This window comes from Ictalurus furcatus, chromosome 14 (assembly GCF_023375685.1).
Source record: "Ictalurus furcatus strain D&B chromosome 14, Billie_1.0, whole genome shotgun sequence".
Classification (NCBI taxonomy): Eukaryota; Metazoa; Chordata; class Actinopteri; order Siluriformes; family Ictaluridae; genus Ictalurus; species Ictalurus furcatus.
This window is the reverse complement of record NC_071268.1, coordinates 13,743,462-13,767,385: the sequence shown is the minus strand read 5'-3', so window position 1 is coordinate 13,767,385 and position 23,924 is coordinate 13,743,462. Positions and strand designations below refer to the sequence as shown.

Sequence of the window (23,924 nt, the reverse complement as noted above, 5' to 3'; positions counted from 1 at the left end):
GAAGCATTTGTTTTCAGTGATATTAATTTCCACTGATATGCCATTTGACTCAAAGAGTTTGTGTTAAATGTCTTCATATAGAAATATATTTGAGCAGTTTCCATATAACAACATTACATAGGCCTATTAAACATTGAATATTTTTGTCACTGCTGAAGCAGAGATAGACATTGCGTTTGTAGCATTTGACTTTTCACAACTAGTTTTTTTGAACACTACTTTTATTTAATAGATTAAATTTTCAGCTTTTTCACATTTCAAATTGGTCTATGCTTACTTTCTTTCAAAGTCAATAAAGAAATATTTTAGTTGGAGGAGGGAATTTTCACATTTTCTATAAATGTGTGTGCTAAAACTCATCATTGTTATCTATAGGAATAGGAATGGCTACTGAACATTTATGTGTCGTTTATCTGAACAAAATACATGCACAGCTTTATGTGAGGTAGTCATATCACCTCCAATGCAAATCAACAGAAGATTTTTTTTCTGGGAAATTCACTTGCCAAATTGGGTAGTGTGGATCATTTATTGTACGTTATTGTATGAAAGAGGAGGACTGTGCAGATTTTCTTTAAAGCCACAAAAAATCCACAAATACTCTAAATAGTATGTTACCATATGACAATGTCCAAGTTAAAAACCTTGTTGTATATGGTTTGTCTGTTTGAAGTATATAAAATAAAATGACTTATTCGATGTCACAATTGCATGAATACCCCACTACAATTTACAAACTATGTGTTATGCAAACATCCTTTGTATAAATTATTACATAAGAATTTTGGAGTTGAGGGTAATTTGTTGTGTGACGATTTTGACAGATAAACAATGGATATTTCAGCTGGACTGATGGAGCACCCACACTCTCCAGTGTGAACATAAAGATTCCATTCGGTGAGTTTCCAAAAATGTCTATAAAATTGCAGTACATCATGATAATGGGTCAAATGTATGTTCTTTTTCCTTATTTGTTTGTGTGTATGTGTGTGTGTGTATGTGTGTGTGTGTGTGTGTGTGTGTGCGCGCCCACGCTTGTGCATGTGCGTGTGTGGGGAGGGGTGGGTGGATGTGTATGTGTGTGCTTTTGTGTGCATGTGTGTGTGTGTGTGTGTGTGTGTGTGTGTGTGTGTGTGTATGTGTGTGTGTGTGTGTGTTTCCCACCAGGTCAGCTGACTATGATAGTGGGTCAGGTGGGCTGTGGAAAATCTTCTCTGTTACTGGCTGCACTGGGGGAGATGCAAAGGATCTCTGGCACTGTGACGTGGAACAGGTACATATGCAGCACCTACAGTAGTGCATGTCAAACACATCTTGCAACAAATCAACGTTTATTTCATCCTTTTGACTTTTTGCCTATTTTTGTTACTGCCCTTCTCAAACATGACTCTTAAATAACAGGGCTGAAATTGGTCTTGACTGTGCAAATGTTTAACTGAGTGCAGCTCACTGAGAATAGAAAGGTAGGCTTTAAATAAATTGAAATTCGCAAAGCTCTGGTAATTGAAAAGTTGGAATCGATGGATCATTCGATGGATCGTTCATTCAGTTGAATGTGGGTGCATTTATTTATGTGCTCACTTAGAAATGAGAAATTGTGTATGCATCATTAGCAGCACCTGAATTTAAAGCAAGTTCATGTATACATTATATTTTGTGCAATATTTTATTTCTTCCGGTATAGCTATCTAAAACCTGAGCTTGTGATTCATTTGCTGATATTTTATTCTGCAGAGATCTGCAAAAACATGAGATAAATATGTTTACACTGCAAGAAATTATATATATATATAAAGACAAAATATTTAGAATACAGTATAATGTATGTATGCTCTATCTACTACTTCTCATTATGATATGATAATCAAATAAGATCTAAACCTTGTTCTACTGGCAAATGAATTTGCTTTTTTTTTTTAATAAAAGCTTAAAGTAAACAAAATTATCTACAATAATAATGTGAAGCTGTAAATAAGGAAAGCATGTAAATAGGTTTAAAAGTCCTTTTTTGTTTTACAGTAATCTCATAATGAGAAATATTAGATAACACTATATTCAGTGCATCTGTAACTCTGTACCTCACATTCTTAGTTTATAATGCAAACTACAAAATCAGGATAAAACTGGAGATTGTTTTTGCTGGACTTTTGAAGACCAACAGTTTACCATTCTCTGTAATTGCAATACCCTAAAATGCTTTTTAGAGGAGATTTTGTATTCAAAATAGCCTCTTTGTCTGATACTCAGTAACTAATTATAACTGTTTGTGTGTGCTTATGTGACTTTGTGGCCCGTGTTATATTGGTGTGTTCTTATATTTCAAAAGGAAATGGTCTTCAGATGGTTGCAGGGGACAATCTGTGAATCTGGGATGTAGCAGGAAACCTTCCATGTCTGTCTACATCATTGATCAAAGTTTAATTTCTGAACTTTCTTTTAATTGTGATAGATTGCCTCAGTCTCATTTCTCGTCTGTAAAGCAACATAATGATGGCACTATAAAGATGAAAGCTTACTGACATAACTTTTCTGCTAAATGCTGCTTAACAAAGGTTAATCATTTAAATGTGTTTACAGCTAAGCATGTCTACCTAAATTTGCAGTGTTTTACTGTTTTTGTGAGTGTTTAGGAAGATACATGATTCTGACTTTGAAGTTAAATCCATCTTTCTTGCTTTATATCAGTTTGAATGAGGAGCATTATTAAATTTGTTCATTAAATGTTAATTAATTAATAGTATCCTTAAAGTCAACAACAAAGTTTTTTTCATATAGTGTAGATGAGAATTCAGAGCAGAGTTAAACAGAGACATTGCTTCTCTTGAGGACTGAATTTCCTATGCAAAATTATGAACTACACTCAGGCCTGGGCATTATGGGCTGTAGATTTTTTCTTTAGCCCCAAATAATTCTCCTCTTGGAGTGGTTTGTTACTACATAACTTGAACGTCAGTAAAAGAAGACCGCAGTGTTGTAATTTTGTATTTTCAGTGAACAGAGTGTTGTATATTATCTTCAGTGAACGGAGGCGATACCAGTCAGACAGGGTTTCATACTCGTCTCTTAGTGGTTGCTTAATTCTGCCAAACGATAGCTCGCACAGTCAGTTAGTGTGGGAAAATAGATATATGCCGATTTTTTTTTTACCAGTAAAGGGGTTGAAACTGAAACACTAACATCCTCTCATGTTGAGCACGAAAACAAGGTGTGTAAATGTCTATATGAGTTCCAGTTTATATGAACATGATACTGTAAGAGCAGAGCATAAGGACAGCTAATGTATTTTACATGGCACTGCAGCAGCTAAACCCATACAATGATAGCTTAGTTGTGCTTCCCCTTGGCTAGTAACAGCAAACTAGCCTGGTCACATGTTAGATAGCCAGAAAGTTTTATATTTTATCGGTCTGGTAGTCCTGCAAACAGTGATAACACCTGAGGCAAGTTTTACAATATAAAAAAACTTTTTGACCAACTTTCAAATTTTTTAAGCAATTAGCCCTCACATGCAAGAAAAAAAAATATGGAGACAGTCTGTTTAGAAGTCTATTAAGAATGTGGGCTCAGCTTACGCGCCTGACTACACTTACAGTGCTGTGAAATAGTATTTGCCTCCATCCTGATTTCCTCTGTTTTTGTGTATATCTCAAATATATTGTTTCAGAAATTAAAACAAAATCTAAGATAAAACAAAGGCAACCTGAGTAACCTGAATAAAATCGCAGGCATACATTACAATTTCATGACCTCGCGTTAATATCTTGTGGCTACATAAAGTTGTGTAAACGTTTAATGTCAGAGAACAAAACAAAAAGCCAAATGCAAAATAATGGGAAATGTCGGATCAAGTGCTATTTCATTAGCTGCTGAATAATAAGGGTGGAAGCCATGTTATAACCTTAAATCAAATCTGCATTGTGATTGATGTGAGAATTAATACTAGCATTATTCATGCAGCAGTATATTGTCAGGATACTAGATTATTCAAATATTAGATCTTTTCTAATAAATTTGAGTCTTTTCTAATTTTTTTATTTATAAAAAAAATTACATTATAATACATTTAACAGCAAAGAAAAAATGCTATTTGCTTCATTAGTCCACATTTTCTATTAAAATCCCCTGTATTGGACACAAGAAAAAAAAACTGGCAACCTTGGATTATTTGCATAATCTGAATGGGGGTTCCCAGAAAATCATTTAATTATCTGTGTAACCAGACTCTGAATACACATAACATAACTAGGTTTTATGCCACCAACTATGAAAAAGGCCCAACATGTGGAATCAGTAAACGTTCACATGAAGTAGTGTTTATGATACTAATTACTGTTCATGTTATTTATCAGAGAAACGAACCTTTTCAACTAGGACCTGCTTTTCCTCTAATTCACTGAATTCAAATTGTTGATGACTTAAAAATATAAAAACTTGTTATATTTATATGTTTGAGCTCATAGCTTTAATTGTCCATAATATCTGTAACCACCCACATGGAGGTTGAAAGTTTTTTGGGTATTAACAATTTGGAGCTATTCATTCGATTAGAACTAAACAGAAGCCATTCATCTCCTCCACAATAATTATAATTATTGATGTGATTACTTATAATGTGTGCTGAAAATGTTTCTCATTTAATCTCATTACAGTATTCCAAAGCTGGATTCAGAGGGAGATGAAAGGTACACATCCTGTATTCATTTGCTAACAAATACTGTATATGATAAATGTTTTTGTGTATGTTTTTTCTGGCATAGGGTTTAATTTCAGTTGATATATACTATGACAGCGCTGCTTTCCTGTGTTTTTACATGTGTGTGTGTGTGTATGTACTTGAGCATTATGCGCTGCAGCACGTTTCTCTCTGGTGGGTTATGGAGGGTTGTAATCTTCTCTCTTTGATTGCCGCTGCTGGTCTCTGTAATAACCTGGCTAAGTCCCAAATCTAGTACCACTCAAGCAGTGTGTGCTCAGCTGCAGTCTTACTCTCACCTCCTCCTCTCCTGTCTATTCAACAATACAATGGAGTATTTTGGAAAAGCTGGGTTAGTAACGGTCCTAAGTCTTGGAGAATATAATAGAAAATTTTTACATTTTCTGTTATTTCTGAAAGCTACAGCCTTTCCTGAATTTTTGCGAATTGCAAACCTAATTTTTTTTTCAGTTTGACTGCAGCGATATTTTGACAGCCGATATCTGATAATTAGGCTTATGTCCATTTCACTACAGCACATCGATATACCACAACTTGATCAAAGCGTAACATTCTCTGTGTGAGGAAATCACACTTAGCTAGCAAGGTTTTACATTTCTGTAGGCAGACTGACTGCTTTTAACCACCATTTTTTTAAATGATACCTTACCCAGCATGATCTTTGTAGAAATATAGCCAAGTAAAGGTTAATAGTAAATAAATCCACTTCCATGTTGTTTTGGTTAAATATATTTATGGTTTCTTAATGTATTGTAACATTGAGGAAGAATACATGTTGGCCAAAACTGACATCTGGCAAGTTTTTTCCAGACCACCACAATTTATTCATTCATTAGCTGATTTAGTTAGTTCTTTTATAACCTCATGAAATTGGTGTACCACTAACATGACCTTGCTCATAGATTTTTTTAATATAGTGCTGCTGTATTGATATAAAATGCTTCAGATAGTAGGCCTTTAAGTGGTTTAAAGAACTGCCAAAGAGCTTTGAAAATAGACTGCTAGGTTCTTTATTCATCATACCCTCTATGACCCTAACCTGAGACTGTACTCATCCTCTTTCAGCAAGTACTGTGTGTGTGTGTGTGTGTGTGTGTGTGTGTGTGTGTGTGTGTGTGTGTGTGTGTGTGTGTGCGTGTGCCCTGTGCCTCTTTGAAAATACTAAGTAGCAGCCGGCTGTTTCTGGCTGTATGACATTTTAAGGCTCTAGGGCTTGCAAACGAGGACACCTCTCAAACGAAACATTTTCCATGATGTGGATCTAAACCTAATTTCAAATCACACCTGAAATCAGATTTTAGCTTACCAAACCCTTATCATTTCAATATTGTGATTTACGATAAATTATCGTGAACAGTATACTGTACTTTTCTCATCTTAGCCTTATTGATGAGTCACTCAGACAAATTTGGGCATAATGATATATATATATATGTGTGTGTGTGTGTGTATGTGTGTGTGTGTGTGTGTGTGTGTTTGTGTGTGTGTGTGTGTGTGTGTGTGTGTGCACACTTTTATTTTTAGTCCAGATGTGCCCGGTGATGAAGAATTCCGGTATGTATACACACACTCTCACAGATAAACACATAAGAAATGTATAAATAAGATGTGATTTTATTTACAGTAGTTTTGAGTATCAGCCATAAATGTAGATTTGGGGGTTGAAGTGTTTCTTCCATTGTCCTTTTACTGTACTGTTATGATTGACTATGGGTGTTCAGTTTGGCTTTACTTTTTTTATATTCTTGTAAAAAATTACAGTTTATATTTATATATTATATTATAGACTTTCTTTGCATTCATGTACAGAATACAACTGAAAACCAGCCTAGAGCCTGTTTTCATGTTAGGGTTAGGTCATATACCACAGGTAGCATTGCCACCATACAATTCCAGGTCTCCCAATTTGATCCTGATCTCAAGTTACTGTCTGTGTCTAGTTTTGCATGTACTTCCTTGTCAGTGTGGGTTTCCTCGGAGTTCTCTGGTTTCCCCAAAAACAAACCAGCAGGTGAATTTGGCTACACTAATCTGTCCCTATGTGTGAATGTGTGAGTGCATAGTGCCCAGGGATGGACTGTCATTCCATCGAGGGTGTGTCCACACCTCATGCTAGTGTTCCCAGGATTAGCTCTGGATCCAACGCAACCATGACCAGGATAAAGCACATACTGAAGATATATGAAAGAATCAATCAATTAATCAGTCAACCCACCAATCATTGAAGTACTATTATATTTAATCTGAATTGAAACCTACACCTCTGGCATCAGCAGAATGGCAGTATGATAATTATTCATGAGGCATAGCCACTCATTCCATAATAACAAATATGTTGCCCAGTAAGAATTTATTCATGTATATTTAGAATTTAAAAAGCAGCATTTAAATTACAATATTTACTCATTTAAAATTTAATTGTTTACCCAAACAGCTAATCCTAGCCTAATACATAAACAGAATATTGAAGGGTTTGGATCAGGCTAATCTGAATTGACTCATGATAAACATACATTACTAAAATAAGAGTCCCATTGCAGATAGACTACATGTGCAGGCTGATGGTGGCAGAGTAGCTTCTCTCTCTCTCTCTCCCCCTCCCTCTCTCTCTCTCTCTCTCTCTGACAGGAAAAGATGTGCTGTTGCATACGCTTCCCAGAAGCCCTGGCTTCTTAATGCCTCTGTGGTAGAGAACATCACCTTTGAGATGCCTCTGATCAAACAAAGGTATAACTTGCATTAATCTCTTGTGGCACTCAGTCATTTTATTTGTTCAAGTTTTGCTGGTGGAAGCTTTCATTTACCCTCCTCAGAGTCTCTGTTCCTCATTTTATAGTTCAAAAGGTCATAATGACATTTGGATTATGCTGGTGCATTCGAGTGCTTAGTGATATCTCTGTGTTTTGTTCTGTAGATTTCAGACCCGGCTTTGTACCACGAATGCCTTAAGAACACAAATTGACACACCATATGTTGCTGTTTATCCATCTGGGTACCGCTGGCAGGGTTTTCTCTTATCAGTCCTCCAAATGTTTTTGAATGACTCATTCAGTTTTATTATGGTGCTGTCACTAGTCTGTGTTTTTAATGGACTGTCTTTCAAAAGACATTAAGCAACTTCCGGCCTTCTGTTACTGTGGTGAAATTAAGCTAAAATGAGCTAAAGTGTTTACCATGTCTTTCCTTCTCTCTCTTTCCCTCTTTCTCTGTCAGTCTGTCTCTCTTTTTATTATTCGGTATAGGTCACTCTGGCTCATCTCTAGTTCATCTGTAAATTGCTTTAACAATCATGCAATCATATTTCAGAAATGCCTCCCCCTTCCATCTCTCTTGCTCTTTCAGTAAATATGCTGGCCTGGGTGCACCTAAAAGAAGTGACAAAATCAGTCTGTCTTTAGGAGTGGCACAATTTAATATGCTAGAATGGATGATTTAGATCAAGACATTTTCTTGTTATTATCAACAGTTTGATGCTAGTGTTTTTTATTTGTTCGTTATTATCATATTTAATAGTAGGGTGGAAAATTTCATACTACTCATCAGTCAACAAAGCATCATATTGAAGAAAATAGGAATGACTTTTTTGTGAATAAATACTGTGTTGTGCGGACAGCAGCACTGAGTGTGTTGTTTGTACAGGTATAAGACAGTGATCGAGGCATGCTCCCTTCAGCCAGATATCGACATCCTACCACAGGGGGACCAGACAGAGATTGGTGAAAGGGTGAGTGTGCTGTTAATCACAACACTCTGCTACACCCCCCACAGTAAACCATAAAGACTCAGATATAATGCAAACTTTTTGTGACAGTCAGCGTACTTTCCTAGTAGAAAATGTAATGTACAATCATAATATTGTGCACTTAAGTGTTGCAGTCTCATGTTGTGTGAAAGCTTATATCGATTGCTTTTCAGTAATCATCTGCCCTTTGTAGCTACATTCAGAGTTTTCTATTTACCACAGCTGTAAGTCTTCTCGGATATGTCTGTATCTCGGCTATGCCCATTTTTCTTGGGAAAATTGTTCAAATTCTCTCAAAATCGAAAAAGACCATGTTTCAAGTCTTGCCACAGATTCTCAATCGGATTGAGGTCTGGGTTTTGACTAGACCATTCTAACACATCTAGGTTCTTGGTTTTGAACCACTTCGATGTAGTTTTGGTTGTACACTTAGGGTCGTTGTCCTGTTGGAAGATGAACCTCTGCTCTGGTATCAAGTCTCATGCAGAGTTTAACAGGTTTTCTACTAGGATTTTCCTGTATTTGGCTCCATTCTTCTTGCCCTTAACCTTGACCAGTTCCTCAGTCCCTGCTGATGACAAGACAACATCATGCTACCATCACCATACTTCACTGTGGGGATGGTGATCTTAGGGTGATGACCAGCATTGGGGTTCTTCCAAACTTTGTTAAGTTAAATTTTGGTCTCATCAGACCATAGAACCTTTTTGTTTGCTAAGACTCCAGGATACATTTTGGCAAATCCCAAATGGGATTTCATACAACTTTTTTCAAGAATGGCTTTCTTCTTAGCACTCTTCCGTAAATGCCAGCTTTGGGCAGTGTCCAGGCTATTGTCCTGTGAACAGCTTCTCATATCTGAACCGTGAATCTCTCTCTTCTTCAGAGTCTCCAACAATATTGATTTTTTTAAATGTAGTTTTATTAAGGAACATTTTAATTTACTTTCTAAATTTGCCTGCAAAATTTGGTAAGGAGCACATTTAAAAAATACAGTTATAAAAATCTCTCACAGTAAGTGTCAGGCTTTTATCCTATGTGTAGTGGAATGGACATAATCAGTTCAGTATGTAAAAGGATACCGGCTGTCAGATTGTCCATGATGCCCCTGCAATCAATGCAATTTTCTCACTTTTGGGTGTAACTGTACTTTAATATATAAAAAGAAAATGTATAATAGAAAATATCAAATGTCATTGTTCCATATGAAGGGATTTCCTATGCTGCCAGACATTGAAAAAAAAAGTTAAGTACATTATATGGCCAAAAGTTTGTGGACACCTGGCCAGTTCTTCCGCAAATTGTTGCCACAAATTTGGAAGCACACAATTGTATAGGATGTCTTTGTATGTTGTAGCATTACAATGCTTCTGTGCACAAAGCAATGTCCACAAAGACACTTGGTGTAGAAAATCTCAAGTACTCTGTACAGACCCCTGCCCTCAACTCTACTGAACAACTTTGAACTGGAAAGCAGACAGTACCCTAGGTCTCATCACCCGACATCAGTACTTGACCTTGCTAATACTCTTGTGGCTGAATGGGCACAAATCCCCACAGCCACTCTCAAAAATCTATTGAAAAGCCTTCCCAGAAGAGTGGAGGTTATTATAACAGCAAAGGGGGACTAAATCTGAAATGATATGTTCAAAAAGCAGATATAGGTGTTATTGGTATATATGTATAGGTAGATATAGGTTTCTCTTACTTTGGCCATATAGTGTACATTACAGCAGCATGTCATACATTATGTCTCATTCTTTCTCTTGATGAACCCCTTTCCTCTCTTGTCAGGGAATCATTCTCTCAGGAGGCCAGAGACAGCGTATCAGTGTGGCCCGTGCCCTTTATCAGACCACCAATGTAGTCTTCCTGGTGAGTCCAAACACCATTCCATATACTCTAGAGTTAGTACAGACAACTGCATACACAATGAAATTAGAATAGATGAATCAATAATAACAAAATGACCCTTTGCACCCTAAAATGTTTCTACTTCGAAACCTCTCTGAAAGGGGGAATCTGGATACCGTTTTCAAGCTGTCACACTTTTTTCACGCTGCCTCCCAGATTCTTGGATGTAGTGCTGTCCTATTTATTACTGACTGTTCTGAATCCTGTAATTTATTAATTATTAAACATAATTGAAAGTCACCAATACACTCTTCAAAAAAAAAGTTTCTCAAGGGTTTCTTTAAGTTGTGTTTTTAACTTGATACAGTGGTTTTATTCACTGATACTGAAATGCAATGCCTTTAAGGTATCTCCAGAGGGACAACCTGAAGAACCCTATAGGGTACTGGTTTTACCCCAAAACCAGTTAAAGTACAGTATGCAAATCTGCTTAAGGGATTTAAATTTGATGTTAGGCTGGATTTCAATCCTTTGCCATATTTTTTGCAGGACGACCCATTCTCAGCGCTGGACATCCATCTGAGTGATCACCTGATGCAGGAGGGTATTCTGAAACTGCTCCGGGAGGAGAAGAGGACCGTGGTGCTGGTCACACACAAACTGCAGTACCTGCCTCATGCAGACTGGGTATTGTCATCTTTTTATCTTTGATAATGGATGAAAACATCTTGCTTTTATTTAGTGGTTTCTTTTTCTCTGGTTGGCATTTTCAAGCTTGGATTGCATCTTTCCAACTGTTTGTTTTATAAAGTTCCAGACTGATATATTAGAGGCAACACACTCTTGCTCAGTGACTAGCATAATGAAAGGCTTGCCCCTACACTTATCGCCCTCCTTGTTGTGCCAGTGACGGATGGCAACTATGGCTGTTTACTCCTCCAGCAATGCGTATTACTCAGCTTTTAATTCGACACAGCAGACACCCCTTCTGTTTTATATACGGCTGAAGTACATCAATCACATCCTTTCCCATCTCTTATATATGGAATAGTAAGACTATCTGATTGGAAGCAATGTGCTTATGGGTTGGATATTTGCTTGGAATGTTGATAGATCATTGCGATGAAGGATGGTACGATCCAGACAGAGGGCACTCTGAAAGACATCCATAAATCTCAGCCGGAACTGTTTGAGCAATGGAAAGCCCTCATGAATCGCCAGGACCAGGAATTTGAGAAGGTACAGCCCACAGAGGGAGCAACTGCACCATCCTAGATGAGGAAAGCAAGATGATTTTATTAGATTGGACAGTCGTTTTTCAGCCCTAATGCACAAGTCTTTTCTATTCAGTCAGCACAGCTTTCTTATTAAAGTCGGATTTTATTCACGAGAAGCTTATAATGGGTGTAGATACCTTCTAATGATATCTTCAGTTATGATTGTACATAAGAGGAGGCACTGGGAGGGTAGTGCTCCCCATGTTGCTTATTGTGGCACCTCAAAATACATTTCCAAATTAAAGAAAAAACTTTACAATATCATTATTTCAGAAAGGTAGTTTTCCTGAGAGACAGGTGTATTTTTTGCACACAGTTACCTAGCTTGTAATATTGAATACTCTCAGATAATAAACTTGGAGATAACACCAGTTTAGAAATACCAGAGGTATGGAGACAACAAAAGGCGTAGACATTGACTAAGTTACATGTGCCAAGGTATTCAGGAGCATCATCATCAGTTGCTAGTGGACCTCTGTTGCCTATTGGATTACTGCATTTCTGTTGCTTTCAAATATATATTGGGCTTCACTGATTATAGCCAATGCAATAAACTGAATTCTCAAATCTGATTTGTCAAAAGGTGTTCATTAATGTTCAACAACATTTAACAGTAGTTTCAGCTGGAAGAAAAAATCACAGGTTTATATTAATGTGGTCATTCTAATGTATTATCATGCTATAGTAACAGCTAATTCCTAGAAACTTGTATGGAAGATACTTCAAATAAATTATTTTTTTTAAATGTGTAAGTCTTTATATGGTGACATTTGATGACATTATATGGTGACATTTATTTAGCATTTTTGGAAGTAGTCTCCAGTGTCAGCAACAGTCAGAGGGTAAGGCTCTTCCATTAGGTTTTCTGACACAGCAAAGTATTCAGGACGGAAGGCCTTGCTTCTCAGCAACATTTTTTGTCTTATTACCTTCAAGAGAGAGAAAAGGATGCTGGTGATTGAATGACTATTTATAGCTGCTGTAACATAAGTGAGAACAAGAACTAACTCTAATACTAACTCTGTCTCTAATCTTGTCTGCCCTACCAAGAAGCCCAAATATCCCCCCAATTCCAAATATTATAGTTCTGCTCTTGTCTAGTAATGGTGTCTCTGCATTGTGCAAATTGTCTACTTCATTAGTGAATAAGCATACCTGGCTGTGTTTTAGGAGACCGTAGCAGAGAGTATGACAGTATTGGAAAGGAAGAACCTGAGAAGGGCCATGTACTCCAGAGAAGCAGTGAAGACAGAGGAAGAAGAGGAAGGTAGGCGGAAACACACTATAAAGTCTGTACTGGTATATTTCTGTTGAACATTTCTCCATCTCTGTGCTGTCAGTGTGTGTTGTTTGCATTTATGTATGGTTTGGTTAAAATGGCATTGTAGTAAGATTGCCTGCTATACAACGAGCCTCAGTTTAAATGGTCTGAAGAGACAGTTTGCTTTCATGTTGTGACATCTTTATTTAAAGACATCCTCTCTACCTTACAGCCTGTTAAAGTGTGCCCAATTTCCACATGCCCTTCTGAACCGGCATCTGCCATTCCTGTCGTCACTCAGTATTGTGTTTTTGCCCTCTGTGAGGATAATGAGCTTTGTGACCCATCTTTAGATCAAGGATGGATGTTCTTGGGCGACTGCCGGACGCCTGGCATTCGGCCCAGCTATAGTAATGGTATAGTCACAAATGTCAGTGTCATTAAAAAAAAAAGACCAGAGCAACCTTTCACAGCATTGAAAAGCTGGCAGTGATTTGTCATATTCTGCTCAGTCTCCATTCCATGGCCAGTTTTTCTCCTTTCTCAAGTCCAAAAATGAATTCTTATGCAGTGAAAATATTTTGAATAAAGGAAAATGTATCTAATAGGCCCATGTGCATTGCGTTCATTCGTTTTTGTTTCAAAATTGAAAAATAAAATACAAATAAAGACATGTTCATTAATTTTCTGTTTTACTATTGACAATTATATCACTAATTAACTATGTTTAAAACCCATTTTTGCTCGAAAATGCAAAATATTTCAAATATGCCTCGTTTATAGTTTCTTGCCTTCTTATTCTTTGAATTGGAGATATTTCAATTTATGGCATGTTTGCAAAATAGTCTGACACGGTATCACAGCGCAGTTGCCTAAGGGACCGTCTGGCAATTCCACCCACTGAGTTAAAATGTCGACATTAGCCAAGCATAAATTAAAATGACATAAGTTGTAACATACAAAGGTCATTTAAAAACACACATGGTTACATTCTAAAGGCTGTAGCAGGATCACAATGAGATTCACCTCATCTAAATGTTTTAGAGATATAATTCACCTAAATGTTTTTTTTTTCACATTCCAAAAGTTGTAATAGGTTCCTAATGGCCAGAATGTACTACAGGTGAGATTTTGCCAATACCTCCCTTTATACAAATACTCAGATACTCAATTATTTTAATAGGTCAGGCATCTCATTGTGACTCTGCTACTGCTACTTAGAATGTAAAATGTGTGGTTTTTAAATGGCTTTTTTATGTTAATAGTTATAAGTAATTTTAATTAATGCATGGACAATGTTGATGTTTGGGGCTGGGGGCTGGATCTAGGCATGGGAAGGGGTGGTCTGAGCCCACCCAAATGTCTGTCTTGCCCACTCAATCAGAACATAGGCAAAGACAACTTTATTTATTTATTTATTTATTTAACAATTCGTGTATTGGTTAAAAGTAATTTGAGACAGGCTGTGTGTTCAGAAGTTTGAGGAAGGGCAGTAGACTGCCACAAGCAATCACAAAATAATGTCAGAAAATTGTAGTATTTTTCTATGTTTTTATTGACTGAAAGCAACTGCGCGTTCTACACTCAGGAGGCGGCTTCAGTCTGCCCAGCTTCTTTAGCTGGCAAGAACCAGGCCTGTTGACATTTTAACTCAGTTGGTGGAATTGCCAGATGGTCCCTAAGGCAACTTGCGATGTGATACGGGTCAGAACATTCTCAGGTGTAAATATGCAGCTCTAATACACGCTGGCATTTTTGAGTAAATATTTTATGTCCGTATATAATTCCTGAATGTTATTAAAACTAAAAGTGGTATTGATATCTGTGTAAGACTGTCGCCTCTATAGAACAAGGGCAGGGGAAAGTAAATATCCAGCGAATATCGAACCTAAAACTAGCTTTATCGTGGTGAAAAACTCGGCTAATTTTTCGTGGACATGTCATCTTCCCTTACTGTAACCTTCTTACTGCCTTTGAAAAGCAGGTAATGAACTTCTCAGAGTGAAGGATGTTTGACGAAGCCTCTGATATATTCTGCTCGTTTTTCAGTGAGTTCAATTATACTCAGGTTATGTGAACATGCCACAAACCGAAATAATTCCAACTAAAAAAAATAAGACGGGAAGAAAGTATAAATGAGGCATATTTTAAATCTGTTGCATTTTTGAGCATAAATTGGGTTTAAACATAGTTAATTAGTAATGAAATAGTCACTATTAAAACAAAAAAAATAATGAACGCGTTGTCATTTAAATTTAGTTTTTCAATTTTGAAACCAAAAACAAATGAACACAGCATACACGGACCCTAATATTTCTCATTATGAGATTATTCAACAAATATAAGATTATTAATCCTAATTATTTACACACTTTACTAATTTCAAGCTTGGCATTGTCTTGTTCTATCTGTAGATAATTTTGCTTCTTTCTAGAAATAAATGCTTGAAATAAGCTAAATTATCTACCAATAGAGCAACCGTGATATTTGTAGGGATAATAACTAGAAATTTGGGTAATAATGAGGAATAATAGATAAATTTGCCTTTACTCAACATATTTCCATTTGCTTAGCTTTTGCAGTATTGCAAACAGCTATTTTTTGGTCTTCTAGACTTTTACACACAGAAAACACACTTTTGGTTAAAGGTCCCTGTTGCATTGGGGTAAATAAACCCCAGGCAGGCATTACAATTGGGACATTATTTATTTCCATCACTGTGGGTGAACTAGTGGAACTAATTTGACTTAATTCAGACATGTAAAGTCAGAACTACCTCATTTTTCACATCGGCGCATTGAAAGCTTGTCTTTTGTTAGCAACAAGCTAACCAGGTAATGTTATGATATAAGTGAGCTTTAACATTCATGATATGTTTACCTTCTGAAAATACAGCATTATTTGGCCAACTAATTCTGTATGTCTGTATGTTTATTATTCTAAATCAAATATAAATTGTAATTGAATTAAGAAGTTGATAAATTGCACTTTATTTACTGTTGATCAAGTGAGCAGCGATGTTGATATGATGTCATATACTGATCTCAGGGTTGAGGATCTCTCCAAACTTTCCAAGTAAGAATTTCAAATTGAGGGGCAGTTTGCCAAATCTTACACTGAGCAATGGTGCATTGAACAGAACTGTAAGGCTGTAAATGATAATTTTTCCTGCAAATCTACACACTGTGCTGCTGTCAATTTAAGCCTAGATAAAAAAGCATAGAGGTCAGCTGAATAGGACAGCCTTTATCTTTACTGCGCAAAGTGCTGCTTTCCCAGTCGAACGCAACAAGTGTGATGGCACCACATTATTTGTTCTGAGACTAGATAAAGAAAGTGGACTCTTCACTACATGGCAGACTGCATTAACTTATGTTCCTCTTATATGCTGCTCATGTGGAGTGTTATCAAGGCCGTGTTCTCTGTCTCTGTCTGATGAATGTCGATGGTTCTCTGGTCTATGTGTCCCTGCAGCACTGGGGATTGCACTCACAGGTGTGGGTGGACAGTGGCTTGGTAACTGTGAATCGTGTAAAGCTTGTGTTACATGGTGGTGTGTGCTCTGTCACTGCTCTTGGCTGCATGCCTCCACTCATGTACAATAAAACAGTTCCTATAATAATCCACCTTCAGCATGAGCATTAAAAGCTACTTGCTTTTGTGCCACACTGTGTTTGATTATCTCTGTTTCTTGTTATCTTTATGCTTCTTCATATCTATCTCTATGCATTTTTTCTCTCTGTTTCCCTCCCACTCCAGTCCCAGCACTCTCTCCTATACACATAAAATTACAGCGTGAGGTTGCGTCTAATTTTAGAATTGGGAGCAGTTGGAAGACCTTAATGTGAGCTCTGGAAATCTGTGTAGGCGATCCTCCCAGAGAAACATAAATCAACATTTTATATCTGTCATGGATATAATGGGGACCCTGTCCTATTCTGTCTCACATTTTAAACCTCTATTTACCCTCTGTTGTTCATATTCTTATTTTTCCTCTGTTATATATTGCCAGATTTTAAGCCTGTATCCTGATCTCTGTTGTTTTTTTTCCTCTCCTCATTACTTCATTACCCCTTTATGTCACTAACCTGGCAGTTTGATTCATATACTGTATCACTGCATCAGGGGTCTGGGCCTTTATGTTGTATAGGTGATGTAGAGAGTAATAATGTACTCAGTACTGTGTAGTTACAGCTTTGCAGTAGTGTGGGTGATATTTATGTCGTAAAGAGTATGTCCTGTTACTGCATAATATTAGCGGCTGACTGCTTACAAGTGACAGAATCTTCATGCAGCTGACAGGTGACAATAATAATAATAATAATAATAATAATAATAATAATACATTTTGTTTTGCATCCAAAATCCAAAGGTCAAGAAGTTCAAAAAGTTATTTAAAAGTGTAAAATATAAAACAAAGTATTATCAATAAATCAATCAGTTAACTATGAAATTTATTACTAATTACAAAATATGCATTTAAGAAGATAAAATACTTAAGAACTATACATATGCCCAGTTTAACAACTATTTTAAAAACACATACAGTATAACGCTTACATTACTAAACTGCTCTGGAAAATTATTCCAAAATTTTGGAGCATTTCTGTATCATCAATCACCAGGTCAAGATTCTGTTGAAATTGCATGAGAGCTGGCCAAGAACAAAACCATGCTGCACTTTTTGATACTCTAAAAAGTGCATAGAATTTCAGTAGTTTTCATCACTGAATTAATAACTGCTTGTAGAAACTCCTTCTAGCAAAGCTTGCACACCCTTGCTGTATTTGCTTAATATCATCCAGTGGCAGCCAATGCTTTTCATCTTGAACACAAAACAAGCAGTTTGTCCCTCATCTCATGTTGTTGTGTACTTGCAGAGGAGACGGTGGAGAGTGATGATGAGGATAACCTGTCACAGGCAATGAGGCACAGAACCACCATCCCTTGGCGTTCATGTGGGAAGTACCTGAGCTCAGCTGGTCTGCTGCTGCTGCCCTTATTGCTGCTGTCCCAGCTCCTCAAACACACGTTCATGGTGTCCATCGATGTCTGGCTTGCTCACTGGACCTCCGACGTCATCCATGCTAAGATCAACGCTGTTCGACACAACTGCACATTGGTGCAGGTACAGAATAATCTCTCACTAGCATATTTTATTCATGTGTTCATATTTTCAAAAGCGTTTCCATACCATTGTGGACCTTTCCACTGAAAAACTATAATAAATATGTACCTCCCCTTGGTTGGTTGATTTTGGTTATGTAGATTTATATTTGGGGCAATTTTTTTTTACATAGCCCTAAATTCAGATTTTTTTTAACTTTCAGTTAAAAAAACAAAAAACAAACAGAAAGTGATTCAGAGAATGTGTTGAATGAGCTTAGTTCAACATGTCACCAAATAGGCCATACTTCTATGTGAGCTAGCTACCTAAATTAGTTAATGGACACAACTGTGGCTGTTATGGTAAATTTTGACAAGTTTGGCTACCATTATATACATCTGTGAGAACATGGCAGTGTAGTTAAGACTGTTACTGAAATGCCACTTGTGTCCACCTGTGACAAATATAAGACAGTTAACTAGCTGGTAACTAACTGGCTAGCTGTATTCTCAATTTGCAAGTCATACATATTGATTCTGTTATTTTTAATGAGGGTAAACATATAGAGATGTTCCTTGGCCATTTTAAGTTCTTGGGCATTGAAAATAATCTATGCAAAACATTGTAATCCCATATGCAGAAGTAAATGTAAACTGTCTTCCATAAATTCTGGGTTATTCCATCAGTCATAAACATCACTCCAGCAGTCCTTATAAAAAAATTTAAAAATTGACAAAATCTTTTCAAGCTATAGCAGTGTGAGTGTGTGTTACTGTGTCATTAACACATTAGAGTCACAGCAGGTGGAAGGTGTTATCTGACAGAGTGAGAGAGGTATTCAAGCTGTGCTCTGAGCTCTGCCAGATACTGATCTCACATCATGTGCTGTAACAAGATACTTATTACAGCGAGTACGGCCCTGTCTGGGCTATTCTAAATGTGTCTGTGTGTGTGCGTGTGTGTGTGTGTGTGTGTGTGTGTGTGTGTAATTCAATCTCAAACTTCCCTAATCCACAATTTGGTACTTTGATAAAGAAAACTAAAGTGTGTAAGTCCACCAGTGCAGTGTTCTGTTATCCCTCAGGCTTTTCACCATAGATGTTCAGTGCGAACAGCCACAGCTAATCATTCTGATTTATGGTCTGCAAAGCAATGTGCAGTAAGAGAAAACAGGACAGGGATTAAACTAATGGGTAAACAAATGCTTATATAAATTAGACTGTCAGACGTTTCATATGAAAATTGTAAATTGCATTTTGTTTGTATGCGCATTGAACTGCTAAAAATACATAAAAATGTCCTTTGATACTCAACAAAAGAAGTTTAACACATTTGCTTAAATGTTAATGAAATACAACTGCATATACCTGACTAGTGTTTATTCAATCCATGACTAAAAATTAAATGACATCACATTTTAAAATGTTGATATCTTACTGAACTCTGGTCTCTATTTAAGGTGCTGGTTCATATTAGACATTGTGGAATTACTTTTTACTCATTGGTGGTATAAACATTGGTAAATGCAGCTTTTATATATACAGTGTCTCACAAAAGTGAGTACACCCCTCACATTTTTGTAAATATTTTATTATAACTTTTCATGTGACAACACTGAAGAAATGACACTTTGCTACAATGTAAAGTAGTGAGTGTACAGCTTGTATAACAGTGTAAATTTGCTGTCCCCTCAAAATAACTCAACACACAGCCATTAATGTCTAAACCGCTGGCAACAAAAGTGAGTACACCCCTAAGTGAAAATGTCCAAATTGGGCCCAAAGTGTCAATATTTTTTGTGGCAACCATTATTTTCCAGCACTGCCTTAACCCTCTTGGGCATGGAGTTCACCAGAGCTTCACAGGTTGCCACTGGAGTTCTCTTCCACTCCTCCATGATGACATCACGGAGCTGGTGAATGTTAGAGACCTTGTGCTCCTCCACCTTCCGTTTGAGGATGCCCCACAGATGCTCAATAGGGTTTAGGTCTGAAGAAATGCTTGGCCAGTCCATCACCTTCACCCTCAGCTTCTTTAGCAAGGCAGTGGTCATCTTGGAGGTGTGTTTGGGGTCATTATCATGCTGGAATAATGCATACTGATCATGCTCTGCTTCAGTATGTCACAGTGCATGTTGGCATTCATGGTTCCCTCAATGAACTGTAGCTCCCCAGTGCCGGCAGCACTCATGCAGCCCCAGACCATGACACTCCCACCACCATGCTTGACTGTAGGCAAGACACACTTGTCTTTGTACTCCTCACTTGGTTGCCGCCAAACACGCTTGACACCATCTGAACCAAATAAGTTTATCTTGGTCTCATAATCCATGTCCTTAGTCTGCTTGTCTTCAGCAAACTGTTTGCAGTCTTTCCTTTGCATCAGCTTTAGTAGAGGCTTCCTTCTGGGACGACAGCCATGCAGACCAATTTGATGCAGTGTGCGGCGTATGGTCTGAGCACTGACAGGCTGACCCCCCACCCCTTCAACCTCTGCAGCAATGCTGGCAGCACTCATACGTCTATTCATTGAGGGAACCATAAATGCCAACATGTACTGTGACATACTGAAGCAGAGCATGATAAGTATACAGAATTCCAGCATGATAACGACCCCAAACACACCTCCAAGACGACCACTGCCTTGCTAAAGAAGCTGAGGGTGAAGGTGATGGACTGGCCAAGCATGTCTCCTGACCTAAGCCCTATTGACCATCTGTGGGGCATCCTCAAACGGAAGGTGGAGGAGCACAAGGTCTGTAATAAAAACCAGCTCTGTGATGTTGTAATGGAGTAGTGGAAGAGGACTCCAGTGGCAACCTGTGAAGATCTGGTGAACTGTATACCCAAGAGGGTTAAGGCAGTGTTTGAAAGTGGACACACAAAATATTGACACTTTGGGCCCAATTTGGACATTTTCACTTAGGGGTGTACTCACTTTTGTTGCCAGCGGTTTAGACATTAATGGCTGTGTGTTGAGTTATTTTTAGGGGACAGCAAATTTACACTGTTACACAAGCTGTACACTCATTACTTTACATTGTAGTAAAGTGTCATTTCTTCAGTGTTGTCACATGAAAAGTTATAATCAAATATTTACAAAAATGTGAGGGGTGTACTCACTTTTGTGAGATACTGTGTGTATATATATATATATATATATATATATATATATATATATATATGTATGTATATGTAAATATGTATGTAATACAGGTTAGTTACTTGGTTAATGTTATGCTGTATTAATGAGGAAGTTAAGTAAGGAATATAACATGACAGGCCATGCTGTTACACTAAACTAATCCACGTCAGGGTGGTAGGATACCCCAAAGTCTATTATTTTCTTAAAAGGGCACAGTCAAAAGTATGCAATTTCATTTATACCACATCAATTTGTCCATGATTACAATTTTTTTCATTATTAATGAATGGCCACAATTTTTAACTGGTTATAGTTACACTGAATGTTATTGAATGTCCACAAGACAAGTTAGTTCCTGTTATCAGTTACATTGTAGCATCTGTAAACACAACTGTCTTCCACTCACCAGGCACTCCTGTGTTATCTGTCTTGAACTTAATACGAGAACAATATTACATTGAAAACAGAAAATGTAAACACCTCTCTTCTGAAGACTTCTCATGTTGGGAAATGTATTGATTGTTACAGTGCAGACGCCTGAGACTACTTTCATAAATGTTACATAGACATAGTTTTTTTTTCTTTGTTAAACAACAATTAAAAAAAAAAAATCTGTTTATTATTAGCCATAGATTATGTGTAGCATCCACCTGTGTACCATGTGTACCTGTGAATAAGCTATTATTCTAGGAAGAATAACATATTAGTATGAGTGCATTAGACCTGCGATTTATGTTATAGCCAGAACTATTGGCTATAGCATAATATAAATATAAAGCATCACCTATATATATATATATATATATATATATATATATATATATATATATATATATATATATATATTTGTTAAATAGTATTGATAGGGCTGATAATGAGAGAAAATGTTAAGAGAACATGAGAGTGATGTAGTAGAATAGTATTACTCTGTACTAATGGTTTAAACATTTAAAAAAAAAAAAAAAAAAAACAGTTTCAGCAATGGCTGTAGAGAGAGCTATGTATAGTTTTATTGAAAGCAAAGCAATAATGACTCTGTAGAGGATTAACCTAATGATCCTCGGACCCACAACACTAATGATCCAGCCAAAGCCCCCAAACAAATCAATGCTTATATTTACTTAGGCCTAATACAAATTTTGTATTTTAAATTAATACATGTTCTAGAACTCATCCCTGCATGCGGAGTAGAATTTGCAGATGTGGGTGAGATTTTAGGGTGGTTTATTTATTTATTTATTTTTCATTTGTCTCGTATTTTACTTGTGGTTTTTCATTAGGATGCATTGTAAGGCCTAAGTAAATATAAGCATTGATTTGTTTGGGGGCTCTGGCTGGATCATTAGTGTTGTGGGTCCGAGGATCATTAGGTTAATCCTCTACAGAGTCATTATTGCTTTGCTTTCAATAAAACTATACATAGCTCTCTCTACTGCCATTGCTGAAACTGTTTCTTTTTTATGTTTAAATCGTTATTACAGAGTAATACTATTCTACTACATCACTCTCATGTTCTCTTAACATTCTCTCTCATTCTCAGCCCTATCACACACACATACACACACACACACACACACACATTTGTAAGAAAAAAACAAACAGATTGTATGTGCTGTTGATTGCAGGACTGTGGGTTCAGTCATTCGTCGTATCTGCTGATGTTCAGTGTGCTGTGCTGCCTGGGCATTGCGCTGTGTTTGGTCACGTCTGTGGCTGTGGAGTGGACAGGGCTGAGTGTGGCCAAAGAGCTACACCATAACCTGCTTAATAACATCATACTCGCCCCCATGAGGTATGAATCTCCTCTGTTATTATTACTTTGTTTAAGCTGTTTGTGTGCCAATGTGTTAATGTGTTTCCTTGCTGTGTGGTTCTTTGCTGTGTGTGTGTGTGTGTGTGTGAGAGAGAGAGAGAGAGAGAGAGAGAGAGAGAGAGAGAGAAAGAGAAGATGACAATAAAACCATTAACTTGTTACACAGTCAGGCTCCACTGAGCTATTAGCCTGATGACTGATGTGTCCCATCTGTCTGAGCTCGTGACAGCAAACAGTGCTTTTGCTTTTAGTTCCATGGCAACAGCACAGGGCTGGTGGCTAATGAGGAGAGTAATTACACACTGTGTGTGGTCAGTTGACAGATGATCTATGACCCACTCACCCCTCATATTGTTCAGAGCCGTTAGACGTTAACCCAAGACATTATTGCACTGTAAATAAGGTACATGGATGTCATTACTCAAATCTGGGTTCAGAATGTAAAAATTTTGTTTAGAATACAAAGCACCTACCCTTGTTTTATTGTCTAATTTCACATGGACACTGTAAATTTGTACCTTCTAAGAACTGCTGCTGTAATCATAGACTGTCCCATGCTCATCCCCTTACTCCTATTCACAATAACCTTTCCATCACATTGAGTACAGCTTACCTTTACTCTTCTCATCTGTATACTGTAATGATTTATCAATACGATCCCAATTCCGAAAAAGTTGGGACAGTATGGAAAATGCAAAAATCAAACAAACAAAAAGAGTCATTTGAAAATTCAAGTCACCCTGTACTATATTGAAAACACATTATTAACACATTAGTTGATGTTTTACATTGTGAATTTAATTTAGTTTTCAAATCTGATGACTTCAACACACTCCAAAAAAGTTGGGACAGTCGACTGTTTATCACTGTGTAACATTACCTTTTCTTTTAATAGCACTTATTAAGCGTTTGGGCGCTGGAACACGAATTGGTTAAGTTTAGCAAGCAGAATTCTCCCATTCATCCTTTATGTATTTCTTCAGCTGCGCAATTGTACGGGGCCTTCGTTGCC

The 23,924-nt window shown here is 37.1% G+C and overlaps 1 protein-coding gene across 1 annotated transcript in view; it reads left to right on the top strand.

The window, feature by feature from the left end:
- The window catches only part of abcc8 (ATP-binding cassette, sub-family C (CFTR/MRP), member 8), a 58,851-nt gene that overhangs the window by 23,314 nt on the left and 11,613 nt on the right, over positions 1 to 23,924 (top strand). The window contains exons 16-27 of the mRNA XM_053642286.1: positions 825 to 897; positions 1,168 to 1,273; positions 4,650 to 4,682; positions 6,239 to 6,268; positions 7,343 to 7,441; positions 8,354 to 8,438; positions 10,251 to 10,331; positions 10,860 to 10,997; positions 11,424 to 11,549; positions 12,758 to 12,854; positions 17,729 to 17,976; positions 22,725 to 22,891. Coding sequence (XP_053498261.1) covers positions 825 to 897; positions 1,168 to 1,273; positions 4,650 to 4,682; positions 6,239 to 6,268; positions 7,343 to 7,441; positions 8,354 to 8,438; positions 10,251 to 10,331; positions 10,860 to 10,997; positions 11,424 to 11,549; positions 12,758 to 12,854; positions 17,729 to 17,976; positions 22,725 to 22,891 — 1,283 coding nt within the window. The remainder of the gene's footprint in view (positions 1 to 824; positions 898 to 1,167; positions 1,274 to 4,649; positions 4,683 to 6,238; positions 6,269 to 7,342; positions 7,442 to 8,353; positions 8,439 to 10,250; positions 10,332 to 10,859; positions 10,998 to 11,423; positions 11,550 to 12,757; positions 12,855 to 17,728; positions 17,977 to 22,724; positions 22,892 to 23,924) is intronic.